The following is a 17,816-nucleotide window of genomic DNA, read 5'->3' on the forward strand; positions in this document are numbered from 1 at the left end:
TCATTGTGTGGTTTTGAAGAATAAGCCAGGGGAAGTGTCAATAGGTCGCTATGCTCTTATCTCACTGCCATTTCCCCTTTTTGCATGCTATGAGAAGATCTTAGACGTATTTGCATCATGTTTACTTAGGCGAGAGACACGCCTGCACTGTGGAACAGAAATGATTGCACAGTTCTGTAGTGTGGCGTGTATTTCAAAAAAGATGATGAACACACACACCCATGGACACACACATACAGGCGAGTGCCCTGGGAACAACCTCTGTCTCTGATAAAACGTTCATTCACGGTTGCCACGTCAGTCTTTATATGTTCTTCTGTCATCTACCTAAATGGCCAAGGACAGTATTGTGGTGCTCTATACTTCTCTGGAAGTGCTGATCGCTGTGGCATGTTGCCTTGGCAACCTCCTGGTGATCTGGGCAGTGTGGACGTGTGGCGGGATGCGACGGCAGCCCACCTTCCGCCTCATCGCCTCTCTGGCCGCAGCCGACTTTCTGGTGGGGGCAGTGGCCACGCCGTTGCGAGTTCTAGCGGACAGCCGGGTCCAGATGTCTTTCTATGGCTGCCTCACCCTCTGCTGTGTGGTGATATTCCTAACTCAGGTGTCGGTGTTCTCCCAGCTGGCTCTGGCGTTTGATCGTTTCCTGCGTGTAATCATCCCCTTCAGGTAATATTGACAGATGTGTCTTTGATGTGCAGATGTCTACCGACCCTCTTTTGTTTGATAATTCAATTCTAGTGTTGGAGGTCTGATTAGGGTAGACATAGTGCAGTCGGAACAGGGGGACAGATGGAACACCTTTAATAACAACATTGCGCAAGCCTGATCTGTGATATTTGCTCTGTATATGATAAGTAGCCTCTATTACAGCTATTTATTACAGTCTGAGGTCAGACAAAGGAAACAGGCACTAAGGGATGTTCAGAGACACTACTATTTATATTGGTATTTGTGCGATACATAATAGAATTTGCATTTGTTAATCAGACGTTGGTGTTTCCCAGGCCCAACATGGGTTTTGCCATATCAGAAGAGAGAACACTGTGAAAGATGTATACTTACAAAACATTTATAAAAGTTTCTGTATTACACTGTCATTTATTGTGGCTGTAGTAAAGCACACCACGCCTCGTGCCTGCCTACTGAGGAGAGAGAAAGAGGAGGAGAGGACAAGCAAAGAAAGTTTCTTTGAAACAAATAGGAATGAGAAACAACTGAAAACTTTTACATCTGGATACAAATAATAATCAAAATATTTAGAAAGTTGTCCATTATTTGTACCTTTCTGAATAATTTAGGCCTATCTATATTCGGCTACATCCTAGGCACAGGTACACCAAAGCTATAGGCTAAGCTAAAACCCACAGAAGCTGCTAGCATCTGTCAGTAGTATGTTTTTTAAAGGGTCTATATGTAAGAATTCTCCTTAAAAATGGGGAAGAAATAGCGACTTGTACTGTAGTGTCTTGCTGGGACGTCTACTAAAGTTAGCATGCTAACCATCTAGCATTGGTCCAGCCTCTCGCGTAATACCACATTGTGCCTCTAGAGGCGGTAGTGAGTCAGTGAGGCGAAAACAGCCCAAAAGGGTGGCTCAAGACATAAGCCCACACTTGATGATGATTTTTTTTTATCGTTCAAATTCCATGTTAAAGCCTAAAATAATGGTGGTTCATTTTCATTCTTGTGCATTTCCCTGACAGGTACAAAACCACGGTTACCCTTCATCGCTGCTGGTGGGTGGTGGCTGCATGCTGGCTAATGGCTGCTACAGTTGGCTTCACTCCCCTCATGGGCTGGAACAACCACACCAGCATGTCTCAGAGCAACCGGTCCGAGTGCCAGTTCCTGAACGTCATGTCCATGTCCTTCCTGGTCTACTTCAGCTTGTACACCTGCTTCCTCCTCCCCATGCTAATCATGACCATAGTCTACTGCTGCATCTTCATCCTTATCCAGCGCCAGCTGAGAAGCACCAGCACCGTAGTGTCCCACTCCTACTACCACAAGGAGCGGAACCTGGCCCGCTCCCTCGTTCTGGTGTTGGTGTTGTTCGCCGTCTGCTGGCTCCCGATCCAGTTAATGAACATGGCTACTTTTTACGGGACAAAGTTCACAGTTCCCCGCCCGGCCCTTTATGTGGGCATCCTACTCTCTCAGGCAAACTCAGCCATTAACCCTGTCTTATACGCCCTCAAGATCCAGCATATACGAGCTGCCTCGAAAAAGATATGGAGGAGGTTCTTCCGGTGCAAAGATGAACCACAGAGCAGCCAGACATCAGGAAGTGATAACAGCAGCAACCCCAGGAAAACTAGAGATGAAAAGGATACTAAAAGTGTTGAAACAACAAGGGAAGGTTGATCATTTGTTTTATAGTTTAATATACAGTATGGAACTCTTAAACATTTAACGCACACATTAGCTACATGGATGGATCCATATGGATATCCATAGATAATGCATCTCATTCTTTTTTTTTACGATTCACAATTTTGATAGTTCAACAGACAAGTGCCGAAGATAACAAGGTCAAACTATTTACTTCAGGGAAAGTAAGCTCGAGAAATCACGTGTTAGTAAAACAAGCATCCTACCGTTTTCTTCCATTACTGAGACTATTGTTCTATTACAATATTCCAGAAGTAATGGTATGGGATTTACCTTATTTAATTCTGGCTGTAAAGCGTTCTGGTAACAGCTTTTCTTTTTATAAATAAAACGCAGGAGTCACTCACATCAAACAGAACAGAATTCTGTGTTCCCAGCTATTGTTGGTGAGTGGATTGGACTTCCTTTCTACCGATACATTTAGGAATTTTAGCAATATCATTATAAATGGTATTTTATATAGCCACTAAGTAATAACAAACTAATAAATAGCATGTGAATAAATTAAGCAAATAGCGCGGTGCCTCTTCTGAAGAAATGCTATACCAGTGTACCTGGAAGGAAATATGAAAATCCTCAGATAGAGTTTCGATGGAAGAAGTTAATGCAAAGAGTAGCTCCTATTATATTTCTTAGACCGTTGTGCTGTTGTGTTGTATTTTGTTGTGTTGTGTTGTATATTTTGTGTAAGTACCCTGAGAGCCAATTAAACAGGAGTCAAATTCCTTGTTTGTGCAAACGTGATTCTGATTCTGATTCTATTACCAGTTCTTCTAGTTAAACAATAGTGATCCAAAGGCACAGTCTGATGAAACAAATAGGCAACATTTATTTTCCTTTTAATGTACAAATTAAATAAAAAAAATTGTGTTTGTGTGGATGTGTGTAAAATGTATACAAGTCACATGAATGTCAATTGTCTAAATAAGGGAACCTGCAATATGAAAATAGAAGTTTCACCTCAATTTGGTCACATTTGTGTGATAAACTGAAAAGTATCAAGAGAACTCTTGCAACCTGAAGGGACCGGCATTTGATTTATATTTAATAATGATATGCCATAGTCAATAATTCAATCTTTCTTATACCTAGTGGATTTAACTAGTATGTAAGCATTTCTTGGTGAATATACTTTGATGGGTTGACCTGAGAAAGGAATATGGTGTGACAAGTGGTCTCAACTCCCTTCCCCCCCAGGTCAAATCCAGGTACCTTGTCTCCGAAGCCTATTTGAATAGACGGTAACACCCCTCAAACTCAGTGTATTTAGCAGACATTCCTTCAAATGGAAAATCAGATAAGCTTAGGTGAAGCGCTGTGAGTGAGTGTGGAACTTCAGCCTCTGTCTCAACAATGTGTGGCCGCCGTTGTTCAAGATTAAACCTGAATCGTGACTGGTCTCTAATAAGAAGGCAAAGAAACAAAGAAGGCAAAGAAAAATGCTTCACAGACAGGATGAAGTTCATGGAGGCTAACTTACTAGCTTCAGCTCCCAGCTCTGTAACGGTGAACCTAGCGCCCAAACTTCCTCCGAGCCTCTCTTCATCAGGCACCGTAGTGTACAACATTGGAGAAAAAAAACTTCCAGCGGGAAACATACACTGTTACCAAACAAGGGGAAAGGCATCATGGTAACTGTAGTTACTTCAAGCACACACAGCACACAGTATGAATTTCAACCACATAGCATTATCAATAAAAGACATTAACAAAATAAATTATTTTCTTCAAGGGCCTTACACACACAAAACCATCTCCACTAGCATGCACACATGCAGTCCCATACAGATACACACAAACACCCCATCCAACACTAGCAAGCACACAAACACACACCCACAAATTCACACCATACAGTTCCTTACCAGAGTGAAGCTTGAGTGTGTCAATCTGTCAGACATTTCAACACCACTTCTCTTTTTGCTGAGTGCCTGTGTGAGTGAAACTTTTAATGTCGTCCCTCTCTCTTTCTCCATGACACGAAGAGCAGAATTGGTCTACACAGTACTGGAGGTGCTGATCGCTGTGGCATGTTGTCTTGGCAACCTGATGGTGATCTGGGCAGTGTGGACGTGTGGCAATGTTACAATGTTAATATGTACAATGTTAATATGTTATCTAGATTAGATAGTGAGGTAATAATAACACATGAGTAATTGTCCCCTGAAGCAATTCGAATCACCTCAGACAGCCCACCGTCCTCAACTATGTTGATGGGCCGACAGTCACCAGCAACCTAAACTGCGTAAGCGTTGGTAACCTTTTCACGGATTGGTCTAGTTATTTTCCTAGTGAAGTCGTGGAGTGTGGGTTGGCGACCATCTAACCTGGGACTGCTTTCTGTCGGGTGCTTTGCATTAAGGTGATAACTTCAAGACGAGCTGCTTCTGTGATAGCTAAATTCAGCTTGACAAATGCTACATACAACTTTAGTTTTGTCGGTTGTTCCGTCATTTTCCCTATTAAACAGAAACTTTCCGCCCAACAATCCCTCTGCTCTCTCCATCTTCAACTACCTTCTCGGTCTCTCCTATTCCTGACTGCAGGCACGCGGTTTCGTGTCACGTGTCAATGCACATCGGAAGTAAACAAAGTTGCGTTAACTGCCTTAAAATATTTTATCGCATTAATCTCGGCCACAATAATCTCATAGATTAACGCGTTAACTTTGACAGCCCTAATTTTAATACATTTTATTGGCAAAGATAACTATTTACATTACAGTTCGTAATACTCTCAGAACCAGATCATTTTTTCTTCTTTGCCTGAACCACCAGTGTTTTCATGGCCCGCTTTCGCTGTTTTGCCACGTCTCAGCCTCGCCCTTTTCTCTTCTTCAGCAGGCTTTCAGCTTGTGATGGTGGTCTGCACTGGTGATGCAAGGCAACTTCGCGTTAATATTTCCATGCACTAGCGCTCCCTTCTGGCACGCGCACCTGTTCGCAATTCACTGAATCTCGCGCTCCCTTCTGGCATGCGCACCTGTTCGCAGTTCACTGAATATGAATACCTACACCCCCCCCCAAAAAAACATTTCTCATCGAATCTACACGATTCACGTAGGTCACCTATTTTGGTTTCAAAACGGCGAATTTCGCCGAAAGGTGAGGGATTTTCATGCCTGCAGGATGTAGATGTCCATTCTATTCCACTATGGCTATTTTAACGCGATTTATTTATTCACTTACATTTGCAGTGTTCGTGTACATTCACGTTTACATTTAGTCATTTAGCAGACGCTTTTGTCCAAAGCGACGTAGGTACAAGGGAGAGAACAGTCAAGCTACGAGCAATAGAGACCTAGTGTAACAATAAATACTACTTTACATAAGAAATGGAAAAAACAAAATAGAAAATAAAAAAGAAGTGCAGGTATGTAACTGCTGTAAGTGCAAGTTAAGCACTAGTCGAAGTGCCAGTTAGGAAGGGATGTGCTCTCTGAAGAGTTGGGTCTTCAAAAGCTTCTTAAAGGTAGAGAGGGACGCCCCTGCTCTGGTAGTGCTAGGCAGTTCGTTCCACCACTGTGGAACTACAAATGAAAATAGTCTGGATTGCCGTACTTGCACAGACGGCAGTGCCAAACGACGCTCACTACACGAGCGCAGCATTCTGGTGTAGTCCTTTTATTTATTTTATGACATCACGGTGCCTCGTAGAATCATGACTATACATGTGAAACGTAATTGTTAATGATACAAATATTCTCGTATGTATTATTATTATAATTATTTTAATCCGAGGATGTCTGTAGAGTTGATGTGAACAAAATCACCAACGATTTCTCACAAATTCATTAACACTTTCCGAACTCAAAATAGCAGTCGTAACTCGGCCAGAGTTTTCTTGAATGCGATTCCGCCGACTCGGCCGAGTTACGACTGCTATTTCGAGTTCGGAAAGTCTTCTGAAGTTCGGAACAAATCCCAGATGAGAAAACTTTTATGAATGCCAAATGTTTTCCTAAATCCAGTTCAGAAGAAATTCCTTCTTAAATTCTTCTCAACTGCGTTCGAGAATGAGGCCCATTGTTCTGCTGTGTATGTGTAACCTGCGTTGTGTAGACTGCACTGCACTGAAGTCGAACTCACCACCTCAGACATGGAAGGTGGGCATACTAGCAACTACCCATTGGTCGCAAGCAAATCTCTTAAAGTCTCTGGGTGTGAGGTTAACTCACTGTTCCTGCGGCTACACTCCCCCCCCCCCAAACCTGTTTCTTTCCCAAATCTTTCTTAGTAAGCATTCACAAATATTACTTAATTCAGTTTATTATACATACCTTTGTGTGTGTGTGTGTGTTTGTGTGTGAGAGAGATGGAAAGTACAGGTAGGATTGTGGAGGGTTGTCAGTTTCAGTGTCGTCTGAAACTACAACCCACAGCGCAAAGGAGGTTCCTATTATTAACTTGCATGTACATCTTATCTTGCAAGACACAATGATTGACTTGGCAGTGGCATACAGCAAATGTACTGTGACCTAAATGAGAAGTGTCTATGTTATGGTGATGTCCAGTGTGGGAGCCCTAAACAACAGCCACATGTCACCAGACTCTCCACAGTGTGCCATCCCAAAATACTTACAATATATTTAGATTTATTAAATTAAACTTGCATATGAGCAGAGGTGTAAAGTAACGAATTACATTTACTCACGTTACTGTAATTGAGTCGTTTTTTTTTGTACTTTGTAATTTTTAAGTAGTTTTTGAAATCGGTAATTTTACTTTTACTTAAGTAGATTTTGACTGAAGTATTGTACTCCGCTACATTGGAAATTACATCCGTTACTGAGTAAAAAAAAAAAAAACATAGTTCAAGGTGGGAATCGCGCACGACAATTCTCGCTGCAGTGGTGGATGCTGCATAGAGTGGATGATGGAGTCGATGCAAGGCACCGGTGCCGAGTCACGAGAGATAGAGATGGAGGAAGATGATAGTGCGGACTGCCAACAAGCTGCGGTCAACCAACACCGAACTTTCCGCCAGTTGAAATTAAAGAAGATGAAGAAAACCCGTGGCCACATCTCAGCAAGCAGTTTGCCTTCCAGCGTAAAAGAGGCAACAGCTATATAATGCTGTGTAAACTGTGCCCAACCCGCCAGTCAGAACTTTCTGCTTATAAAAATTAAGTATTTGTCCCTTTCCATTAGTAGTTCAGACAGCATTTTTGTCGTTTAGTTAGCTTTGCTCCATTAAGCAAAATATGCGTTTCATGGCACTAGTAGCCTCATTTTGGCTAGCACTTGTAACCGCCCTGAGTATGCTAACGTCGACAGCCGTCATCCAATAGACTAATAATAATTCCATTCCTGTCTTCCATTCGTTTCAGGTCATAGCATTATTATGTTCAGTCTCTCATATTGTGTTAAAGACTGCAGATCAGTCATCAGCAATGAAATACACCTCATAAACTGATATTAGGCTAATCATTTGGCTGGCTCCCATGCCTTGAAACAGAGCAACGTGAATGCGCATCGTTGTCAGACAGTTGGACAAGTCAATGTGTATGTCGTTATCTGGAATTTATCACGATGTTTAGTCAGATAAGTATGGAGTTAGATTTGTTTCATAATTCACAAACAAACGAAACGCGATTCAAACAAACGAAACGCGAGTCACAAACAAACAAAACGCGATTCAAACGAACGAAACGCGATTCACAAATGTATTTCATGATTCACAAATGTATTTTGTGATTCACAAATAAATTACCCCATGACATTTGTTTGCAACCTGACGAACACGAGTTACAAATCCCTGCATTCGTCTGTGTGGATTTTTGGAACTTTCCTAACGCGTTTAGATTCACAAATGCATTTTTTCTAAAAGATATTCTATGCAGCCTATCAGATCTCTTCCAATTTTAGCCAATCACATTATAGTGTCTATGTGGACTACAAACCACCCGTCATGGTTATGGACATTGTCCGAGATCACGAGCAATGGCATCTGTTAGCTGCCCACTAAATGTTAGTGAAATATAGCTTGTTAATCTTATTTAACCGATTATCATACATGGTTGAATATTCTTGAGAATGGCAGGATCCATGTTTAGTCATTTTAAGTGTTTCCTAGGCTAACGTTTAGCAAGCTAGGCCTTGCTAACATGGACAGAGCTACGCTTGCTGCATATGTTTGCTCTCTCGCCACATCTTACATGGTTAAATTGTGTGGCATGTCAAAATAATAAAATTGTGTGGCAGTAGCTTGGTAGTTAAGCATTGGTAGCTAGAAATAGGTAATTTCATGCCCAGTGTAAATTATAGCAGACATCTGAATGCTGGGATGGTCCATTCATACGAATTTAGGCTAATATTCCGTAGAATTCTGAAGCACCTTATGTGTGTCTGTGCACTGTGTATTTATTACCTTCCCATAGCCTGTCTCACCCTAGTATTGTCGGTATTGGCGGCATTAGGTATGGTAGGGGCCATAGTTACAGCCCTAACTATGCTTTCTGCTGCTCGGCTCTCTGGCATTGGGGAAATATTCTTAGCTAGGGCTTGCACAAGAACATGTGCTGCTGCCTCCACTTGACTTGACAGCCCCTGTTTTGGAAAAAAAATCGTTTTACTGATCTGTTCACTAAAGTCCCATGTAAGATGTTACCTGGCTAGAAAGCAAACTAATTCAGCAAGCGTAGCTCTATCCATGTTAGCAAGGCCAATGTTATGTTAGACATTGACTAGCTAGCTTGCTAAACGTTAGCCTATGGAACACTTAAAATGACTAAGCATGGATCCTGCCATTCTCAAGAATATTCAACCACGTATGATAATCGGTTTAATAAGATTAACAAGCTATATTTCACTAACATTTGGTGAGCAGCTACCAGATGCCATTGCTCGTGATCTCGGACAATGTCCATAACCATGACGGGTGGTTTGTAGTCCACATAGACACTATAATGTGATTGGCTAAAATTGGAAGAGATCTGATAGGCTGCAGAGAATATCTTTTAGAAAAAATGCATTTGTGAATCTAAACGCGTTAGGAAAGTTCCAAAAATCCACACAGACGAATGCAGGGATTTGTAACTCGTGTTCGTCAGGTTGCAAACAAATGTCATGGGGTCATTTATTTGTGAATCACAAAATACATTTGTGAATCATGAAATACATTTGTGAATCGCGTTTCGTTCGTTTGAATCGCGTTTTGTTTGTTTGTGACTCGCGTTTCGTTTGTTTGTGAATTATGAAACAAATCTAACTCCATAGATAAGTGGTGGCTTTGCAACGTGCAGGTCTTTCATGTTCATGCTCAGGGGTCTCGGTTAGCAAGAATTGAGGATTATGAATTGTGATGCATGTAGAAATAGAAAATAATGCTATAATTCTGTATATATACTGTAGGTCTGTCATCTTAAGTTGCTAATTATAGCTATTTCTGTGTTATGATGCACTCTTGATGGCAGCTCAATACTTAATTGTCAGAAATGTTGTTTGTCATTCTACAGGTCTAGTCTATGTCAGACAACACCTTGACCAGATGTTGGAGGCTGGAGCAAGTCGGACAACATTCATCAGATGAAGATGATTTATTTTCCTCAATGAAGTCCAAAAGGTCAGAAGGTACAGGGGAGTTAGAAGGGTACCTAGCCTGTGTCTCAGTCAATATGGATCTGCTGAACGCCTTTCAGAATATCAAAAAACTGTCCCGGAAACTCAATACTGGCCTACCTGCCTCGGCCGCCTGCGAGCGACTCTTCAGCTGTGCTGGATTGCTGTTCAATGCAAAGCGAGCCCAGATGAACTCTACCCACCTTGAAAATCAGCTGCTGCTCAAACTCAACAAGAAGTTTGTAGACTAATGTTCTAAAGGTGGACATAAGTAAAGTAACCAAAGTTTACAGTGGGGCAGCGGCAGCGGCATTTTAACTTTTTTATTTTAGCTGTCATGTGGTTCATGTCCTTCCAAAAGTTCTTAAATGTTGTGTTGACATGTTTAATGTTTAACATGTTTAATGTCATTGCACCTATATTCCTAAAGGTTCTCCTTTAATTAAAAATAAGTATTGGATGTATGACTCCTTGTCCTTTTTTGCACTATATAGGAGCGGCCCCCATCAAGTTGTTGAAAGTAACTAAGTAACTTTTACTTAAAGTACATTTTAAATTAACTACTTTTTACTTTTACTTGAGTAGATTTTTAGATGGGTAATTTTACTTGTACTTAAGTAAAATTTCATCAAAGTAATTGTACTTTTACTTGAGTACAACATTTCAGTACTTTTTACACCTCTGCATATGAGTGAGCTTCCTCAACAGACCTACAGCCTACAGGAAGTTCTATTTGTAAGGGTATTTGTAATTAGAAATTGCTCTAGCAGAATTGCCATGGAGAGCCTCAAGGTGCTCTACACAGTACTGGAGGTGCTGATCGCTGTGGCATGTTGCCTTGGTAACCTGATGGTGATCTGGGCAGTGTGTACGTGTGGTGCCATGCGTCGGCAGCCCACCTTCTGCTTCATCGTCTCTCTGGCCGTAGCCGACTTCCTGGTGGGGGCAGTACAAATACCGGTGGCGGTTCTGATAGACGACCGGGTCAAAACCTCATTCAACAGCTGCCTGTTCCTCAGTTGTGTGTTTATGGTTCTGACTCAAGCTTCTGTCCATTCCTTGTTGGCTATCACCCTGGACCGGTTCCTGCGTGTCTACATCCCACTGAGGTAAGGTTTGAGAGAGAGAGAGAGATTTGACTGTTCTTGTGAGAGTAGCGCATGTTAACTGTGTCGTTTGATCCTCCATAACAGGTATAAGAGCACTGTGACACAGATTCGCTCCTGGTCTGTAGTGGGAGCCTGCTGGGTCTCTGCAAGTATTTTAGGCTTCGTTCCCATGTTTGGATGGTATCGCCAAGACACTCTAGCACAGATGGAGGATTCTAACTCCACAACCATCACTTGTACGTTTCTGGCAGTGATGCCAATGTCCTATCTGGTCAACTTCACATTCCTCACCTGCATACTGCCACCCATGCTACTGATGCTGGTGTTGTACCTCTGCATCTTCATGAGGATCCACCAGCAGCTGAGAGGAGGTGGGGTGAGTGGCAGTGGGTCTCATTCCTACTACCATAAGGAGTGGAGTCTGGCTCGATCCCTACTTCTTATCCTGGTGCTGTTTGCGGTCTGCTTGCTACCTCTGCGCTTCATGAACGTTGCCTCTTTGTATGGGCCGCCATTAACAGTTCCCCATCAAGCTTACTATGTTGGCATTCTGCTCCTTCATGCACACTCAGCTGTTAACCCTGTTGTGTATGCACTGAAGATCCACAGCATTAAATCTGCTTTCAAGACGATGTGGGGAAGGTACATGCTTTGCAAAGAGGACCAAGAGACTACAAGGAGCAGCCAGACCACAGGAAATATCAACTACATCACCACCAACAGAAATGAGCCAAATATCTCCATCAACATCTCCAAATAACTCCATCTTAGTGAAACAAAAAGACATCACATATCATTGTGAAAAATATAGTGTGAAATTAATTTATTAAGTTAATACTTCAGATACCATTTGGCACTATTTCACAGAATGCGGAAGTTACTCTGCACAAAATATAATTCACGCTTACATTACTTTTAACACCGAGGGTTATTTACAATCTTAAGTGGCATTTCATTGCTCTTTTTACATGCTAAGGAGTTGAATTTTTCACACTTTCTTGGTATCATTTCACATTCACTATTAGGGGATGGCTTTTTGCGAAACAGCTTTTTGAATGCAGATCAGTCTGTCTATTCATATGTGCAATTGAATCACTGACATTATCATGGCACATCACAAGTCTGCCACTGCTGTTTTCAGAGTATTCTCCCTCTATAAGGTCCTAGAATTAATTTGACATGGATTATACAAAACTGCAGATTAGCGACTCCACTCAAGAATAGCCATCAGATTTGATCAATTTAACCTGCTTCACCACACCCCACATATTGCTAAGAGCTGACTGCACATTTTAGGATGCAGTCTGATGTGGTGTGAAAATAGAAAAAGAAACAAGCATCAAGCAGTTAGAAGTTGCAGAAGTTGCACAGGTCTGTCTTCTTGTGTTTGTGTTCATGTGTGTGTTTATCAAATAAATAAATACACAAGTGTAGATACGGAGCTACCAAATGTGTAGGTCTTAAAGGGTAAAACTATTAACTAATTTATAATGTTTATGTGTCACACATTTAGATAGACACCATCAGTACCTCTGCTATTCCAGACACAGGATCCTGAGAGCCAGGATTAAAAAGAAAAACACTCCCATTTTCTCAGAATACAATGATACATCCTTGTGTTTCATCACAGTTCAGTCTTTTACTGCCACAATACCAGGCTGTATCATGGCATTAAAAACAAAACACAATATGCTAGCATGGCATCAAACAGCATCACACACCAACAAGAGAAAGTTTCCATTCCACTTAAAGAAGGCCATGCTACCTGTGTTACCTACCTTTGACATGTGGTACAAATACCAACAACTAGTTTGCTAAGTGAAATATTTTGGTGATTATATCTAGCGACGCTGTTCTGATGAGTTTGTGTATTTTTTCAGAGGTTCTGGCCGACAGGTAATAAATTACCAGTACAGCGACTTTGAAACAAGTCGAACTCGCAACCTCCGACATGGAAGGTGGGCTTGCTAGCAAGGAGGCTAAAACACATTGGTCACAAGCATGTCTCTTAAGGTCTCTGTGAGTGAGGTTTACTCACTGTTCCTCATCCTTTTAATGAGCTTGTTTGTGACCTGGTGTACATACAAACAAAGCATTCAAAAACAAAGGGTATTTTGTTGTTGTAAGCAGTTTGATTGTTTTCTATGTATAAGGTAGAAAAATTCTATTTTTTGCACAACAAATTAAATGTACTTCAACACATTTTTGTAGAGAAATCTTTCTAGGTGAGCATTCACAAATTTCACTTAATTGTGTGAGAGAGAGATGGAAAGTACATGTAGGATTGTGGAGGGTTGTCAGTTTCAGTGTCGTCTGAAACTATAACCTACAGCGCAAAGGAAGTTCCTATTATTAACTCGCATGTACGTCTTATCTTGCAAGACACAATGATTGACTCGCCATTTGGCTGTGTTCTATGTATACTGCCCTGCTTGCACAATTCAATTTTTTGCACAGCTAATTAAATGTACTTCAACACATTTTTCTAGAGAAAGAAGAAATCTTTCTAAGTAAGCATTTACAAATATCACTTAATTCAGTTCATTATACATACCTTTGTGTGTGAGAGAGATGGAAAGTACATGTAGGATTGTGGAGGGTTGTCAGTTTCAGTGTCCTCTGAAACTACAACCCACACCACAAAGGAAGTTCCTATTATGAACTTGCATGTACGTTTCATCTTGCAAGAGACAACGATCACTTGGCAGTGGCATACAGCAAATGTAATGTGACCTAAATGAGAAGTGTCTATGTTATGGTGATGTCAAGTGTGGGAGCCCTAAACAACAGCCACATGTCACCAGACTCCCCACAGTGTGCCATCCCAAAATACTTACAATATATTTAGATTTACTAAAGTAAACTTACAAATAAAGTTGTAATCTTGCAGAATCGTGCAAATAACACATGGCATGTGTGAAGGTTTTCTTTTTTTGTCAGGAAATGGATGCATATGTGTGAGCCTCCTCAGCAAAGCTCTAGCCTCTTTTTTAAAAGGAAGTTCATCTAAGGGTTTCCTTTTTCAGCATTCATGATTTGAACTTGTGGTTCATTTACCAGAGTGATCAACCACAGTACAGAGGTGCTCTATTAATGAGGGTTTCATTTAGGGTATTTGTAATTAGAAATTGTTCTAGCAGAATTGCCATGGATAGCCTCAAGATGCTCTGGAGGTGCTGATCGCTGTGGCATGTTGCCTTGGCAACCTGCTGGTGATCTGGGCAGTGTGGACGTGTGGTGGCATGCGGCGGCAGCCGACTTTCCGATTCATCGTCTCTCTGGCCGCAGCCGACTTTCTGGTGGGGGCAGTGGCCACGCCATTGCAAGTTCTAGCGGACAGCCGGGTCCAGATGTCTTTCTATGGCTGCCTCACCCTCTGCTGTGTGGTGATATTCCTAACTCAGGTGTCGGTGTTCTCCCAGCTGGCACTGGCGTTTGATCGTTTCCTGCGTGTAATCATCCCCTTGAGGTAATATTGGCAGATGTGTCTTTGATGTGCAGATGAGCATGACACCATGTCAGTGGGTAGTAATGATGCTAACGAGGGGATACCACCAATTAAACATGGTTCAGGTTGTTAACATTGTAGTTTATTACAGTCTGATGTCAGACAAAGGAAACAGGCACTTAGGGATGTTCAGAGACACTACTACCTTATATTTGTATTTGTGCGATACATAACATTATTTGTATTTGTAAATCAGATGTGAGTCAGTGTCCTATCAGAAGAGAGAACACTACAAAACATTTATAAAAGTTTCTGTATTACACTGTCATTTACTGTGGCTGTAGTAAAGCACACCACGCCTCGTGCCTGCCTACTGAGGAGAGAGGAAGAGGAGGAGAGGACAAGCAAAGAAAGTTTCTTTGAAACAAATAAGAATGAGAAACAACAGAAAACTGAAAACTTTTACATCTGGATACAAATAATAATCAATGTATTTGGATGTTGTCCATTATTTTTACCTTTCCGAATAATTTAGGCCTATCTATATTCGGCTACATCCTAGGCACAGGGACACCAAAGCTATAGCCTAAGCTAAAAACCCACAGAAGCTGCTAGCATCTGTCACTAGTATGTCTTTTAAAGGTTCTATATGTAAGAATTGTCCTTAAAAATGGGGAAGAAATAGTGACTTAATGTGTAGAAATCTTGAAAACACCTATGTAGTGTCTTGCTGGGACGTCTAATAAAGTTAGCATGCTAACCATCTAGCATTGGTCCAGCCTCTCGCGTAATACCACATTGTACCTCTAGAGGCGATAGTGAGTCACTGATTCCAAAACAGCCCAAAAGGGTGGCTCTAGACGTAAGCCCACACCGAAAATAATGGTGGTTAATTTGCATTCTTGTGCATTACCCTGACAGGTACAAAACCAGGATTACCCTTCATCGCTGCTGGTGGGTGGTGGCTGCATGCTGGCTAATGGCTGCTACAGTTGGCTTCACTCCCCTCATGGGCTGGAACAACCACACCAGCATGTCTCAGAGCAACCGGTCCGAGTGCCAGTTCCTGAACGTCATGTCCATGTCCTTCCTGGTCTACTTCAGCTTGTACACCTGCTTCCTCCTCCCCATGCTAATCATGACCATAGTCTACTGCTGCATCTTCATCCTTATCCAGCGCCAGCTGAGAAGCACCAGCACCGTAGTGTCCCACTCCTACTACCACAAGGAGCGGAACCTGGCCCGCTCCCTCGTTCTGGTGTTGGTGTTGTTCGCCGTCTGCTGGCTCCCGATCCAGTTAATGAACATGGCTACTTTTTACGGGACAAAGTTCACAGTTCCCCGCCCGGCCCTTTATGTGGGCATCCTACTCTCTCAGGCAAACTCAGCCATTAACCCTGTCTTATACGCCCTGAAGATCCAGCACATACGAGCTGCCTCGAAGACGATATGGAGGAGGTTCTTTCGGTGCAAAGATGAACCACAAAGCAGCCAGACATCAGGAAGTGATAACAGCAGCAACCCCAGGAAAACTAGAGATGAAAACTACACTAAAAGTGTTGAAACAACAGAGCAAGGCCTATAATTTGTTTTATTGTTTAATATTTTTCAAATCTGATTAATTTGGTGTATAGAATAATGTATAGTGTGGAACTCTCACACACATTAGCTACATAGATGCAATCATAAAAATCCATAGATAAGCACCTCATTCTTTTTTTACGATTCACAATTTTGATTGGTCAACAGACAAGTGCCAAAGATAACAAGGCCAAACTATTTACTACAGGGAAAGTAAGCTCATGAAATCATATGTTCGTAAAACAAGCATCCTACCGGTTTTTCTTCAATTTCTGAGACTATTGTTCCAGCACAATATTCCCAGAAGTAATGGTATGGGATTTTGCTTAATTAATTCTGGCTGTAGAGCGTTCTAGTAACACGATGCACTTTATTTTGAATGTGCAATGTCTAAGGACAGTCTCCTATTTAAAGCAGCACTAAGGAGTTTTGTTTGAAAACTAGCAATCTAACTGAAAAGGCAAAAACCTTACAAACACCAACAGCAGCACAGTTGGCACTGATAAAAGGCTTGCTAGCATGCTAACTCGTGTCTTTTGGTGATATAACATGAACATTAATTTGATGATGTTACTAGTTGCTAAATTGTTGTATACTATGTCTTTAACATGCTTCTTGCTATGGTTTTAATTTCTAATTCTGATCTGAGGGTCAGCTATGCTTCCTTCAAATGTTTCAGTCAACATAATATGTGTAAACAATGACTGTATAGAGTTGGTGTGTGTAAACGTCACTGTGCATTGTTTGTTGCAAGATTGATTTAAGGTGGATTTTAAATAAATGAAGTGACACTTAGTGGTTTGTAAAGACGAATGGTAATTGTACCTTTTCACTATGACATCACAGCTCCCCGCATCTGTATGTTTGATAGATTAAATCAAATCAAACCATGCGTTTGAAACCTCCCAGGACATTTATACATTACTGACCTCTGCCTCTAGAGGGAGCTTTTGCTCTACCAAAACATGAAAGGGTATCGCAATAAACTTTCGTCTCACTCACTCATTCACAATACCCAACATAGGAAGTGTTTCAAATAATATTTACGTGACATTTGTATTCATAGTTTGCATGATAATATTCTATATGGCCTATAATCTACATGACAATATTCTATATGGCCTATAATCTATATGGTCTGTGCTTTAGGAAGTGACACTAGCACACTGTCAGTGAACGTTTTGTGTTTTGACACCTCCACACATTTTCGGTGTCTTGAGCCCACTTTGTAGGTGTGACCTTTGACCTGATGAAATCACCACAGCTGTCTGGGGTAGGAGTGGGGCATCTCATCTCTCTGTCTGGGGTTGGAGTGGGGCATCTCATCTCTCTGGGGTTGGAGTGGGGCATCTCATCGCTCCATCGGCACACACGCACACACACACACACACCACAGCTGTCTGGGGTAGGAGTGGGGCATCTCATCTATCACACGCACACACACACACCACAGCTGTCTGGGGTTGGAGTGGGGCATCTCATCTCTCCATCGGGTGTTTGGGGTAGGAGTGGGGCATCTCATCGCTCCATCGGGTGTTTTGTTATTAACCTCGTTTGTTCCCCACCAGTGGTGAACGAGCCCACCTGCTTTCACATCAGGGCCCAAAGACCTGATCACAGGGCATCGTGCAGCCAATCAGGGAGTGTGTCCAGAGGGGAGAGGCTGTAAGATGAACACCATGGCAGAAAGGGTGTACACAGTGTATTGAATTAGACAGCTCTGTT

The 17,816-nt window shown here is 41.8% G+C and overlaps 3 protein-coding genes across 3 annotated transcripts; all 3 read left to right on the forward strand.

The window, feature by feature from the left end:
- Positions 1 to 331: 331 nt before the first annotated feature.
- On the forward strand, positions 332 to 2,518 carry LOC105907348 (adenosine receptor A1-like). The gene is made up of 2 exons (XM_012835664.2): positions 332 to 669; positions 1,707 to 2,518. The coding sequence occupies exons 1-2, from the start codon at positions 332 to 334 to the stop codon at positions 2,365 to 2,367; spliced, it is 999 nt and encodes a 332-aa protein (XP_012691118.1). The 3' UTR covers positions 2,368 to 2,518.
- An 8,212-nt stretch (positions 2,519 to 10,730) lies between these two features.
- LOC105907358 (adenosine receptor A1-like) lies at positions 10,731 to 11,919 on the forward strand. Its single transcript, XM_031567098.1, has 2 exons — positions 10,731 to 11,062; positions 11,147 to 11,919. Exons 1-2 carry the CDS (start codon positions 10,731 to 10,733, stop codon positions 11,820 to 11,822), a joined length of 1,008 nt encoding a protein of 335 aa, XP_031422958.1. The 3' UTR covers positions 11,823 to 11,919.
- Positions 11,920 to 13,063: 1,144 nt separating this feature from the next.
- LOC105907367 (adenosine receptor A1-like) lies at positions 13,064 to 16,095 on the forward strand. The gene is made up of 3 exons (XM_012835686.2): positions 13,064 to 13,081; positions 14,218 to 14,531; positions 15,432 to 16,095. The coding sequence occupies exons 1-3, from the start codon at positions 13,064 to 13,066 to the stop codon at positions 16,093 to 16,095; spliced, it is 996 nt and encodes a 331-aa protein (XP_012691140.2).
- The last annotated feature ends 1,721 nt before the right edge of the window (positions 16,096 to 17,816 follow it).

The sequence above is a fragment of the Clupea harengus genome, chromosome 5, assembly GCF_900700415.2.
Source record: "Clupea harengus chromosome 5, Ch_v2.0.2, whole genome shotgun sequence".
In the NCBI taxonomy this organism is placed as follows: Eukaryota; Metazoa; Chordata; class Actinopteri; order Clupeiformes; family Clupeidae; genus Clupea; species Clupea harengus.

Excerpts from the sequence above, each read along its gene's own strand:
- LOC105907348 (XM_012835664.2), top strand. The coding sequence starts at position 332 with ATGGCCAAGGACAGTATTGTGGTGCTCTATACTTCTCTGGAAGTGCTG. Across the intron at positions 670-1,706 it reads CGTGTAATCATCCCCTTCAG|GTACAAAACCACGGTTACCC; the intron begins GTAATATTGACA and ends TTTCCCTGACAG.
- LOC105907358 (XM_031567098.1), top strand. The coding sequence starts at position 10,731 with ATGGAGAGCCTCAAGGTGCTCTACACAGTACTGGAGGTGCTGATCGCT. Across the intron at positions 11,063-11,146 it reads CGTGTCTACATCCCACTGAG|GTATAAGAGCACTGTGACAC; the intron begins GTAAGGTTTGAG and ends CCTCCATAACAG.
- LOC105907367 (XM_012835686.2), top strand. Across the intron at positions 14,532-15,431 it reads CGTGTAATCATCCCCTTGAG|GTACAAAACCAGGATTACCC; the intron begins GTAATATTGGCA and ends TTACCCTGACAG.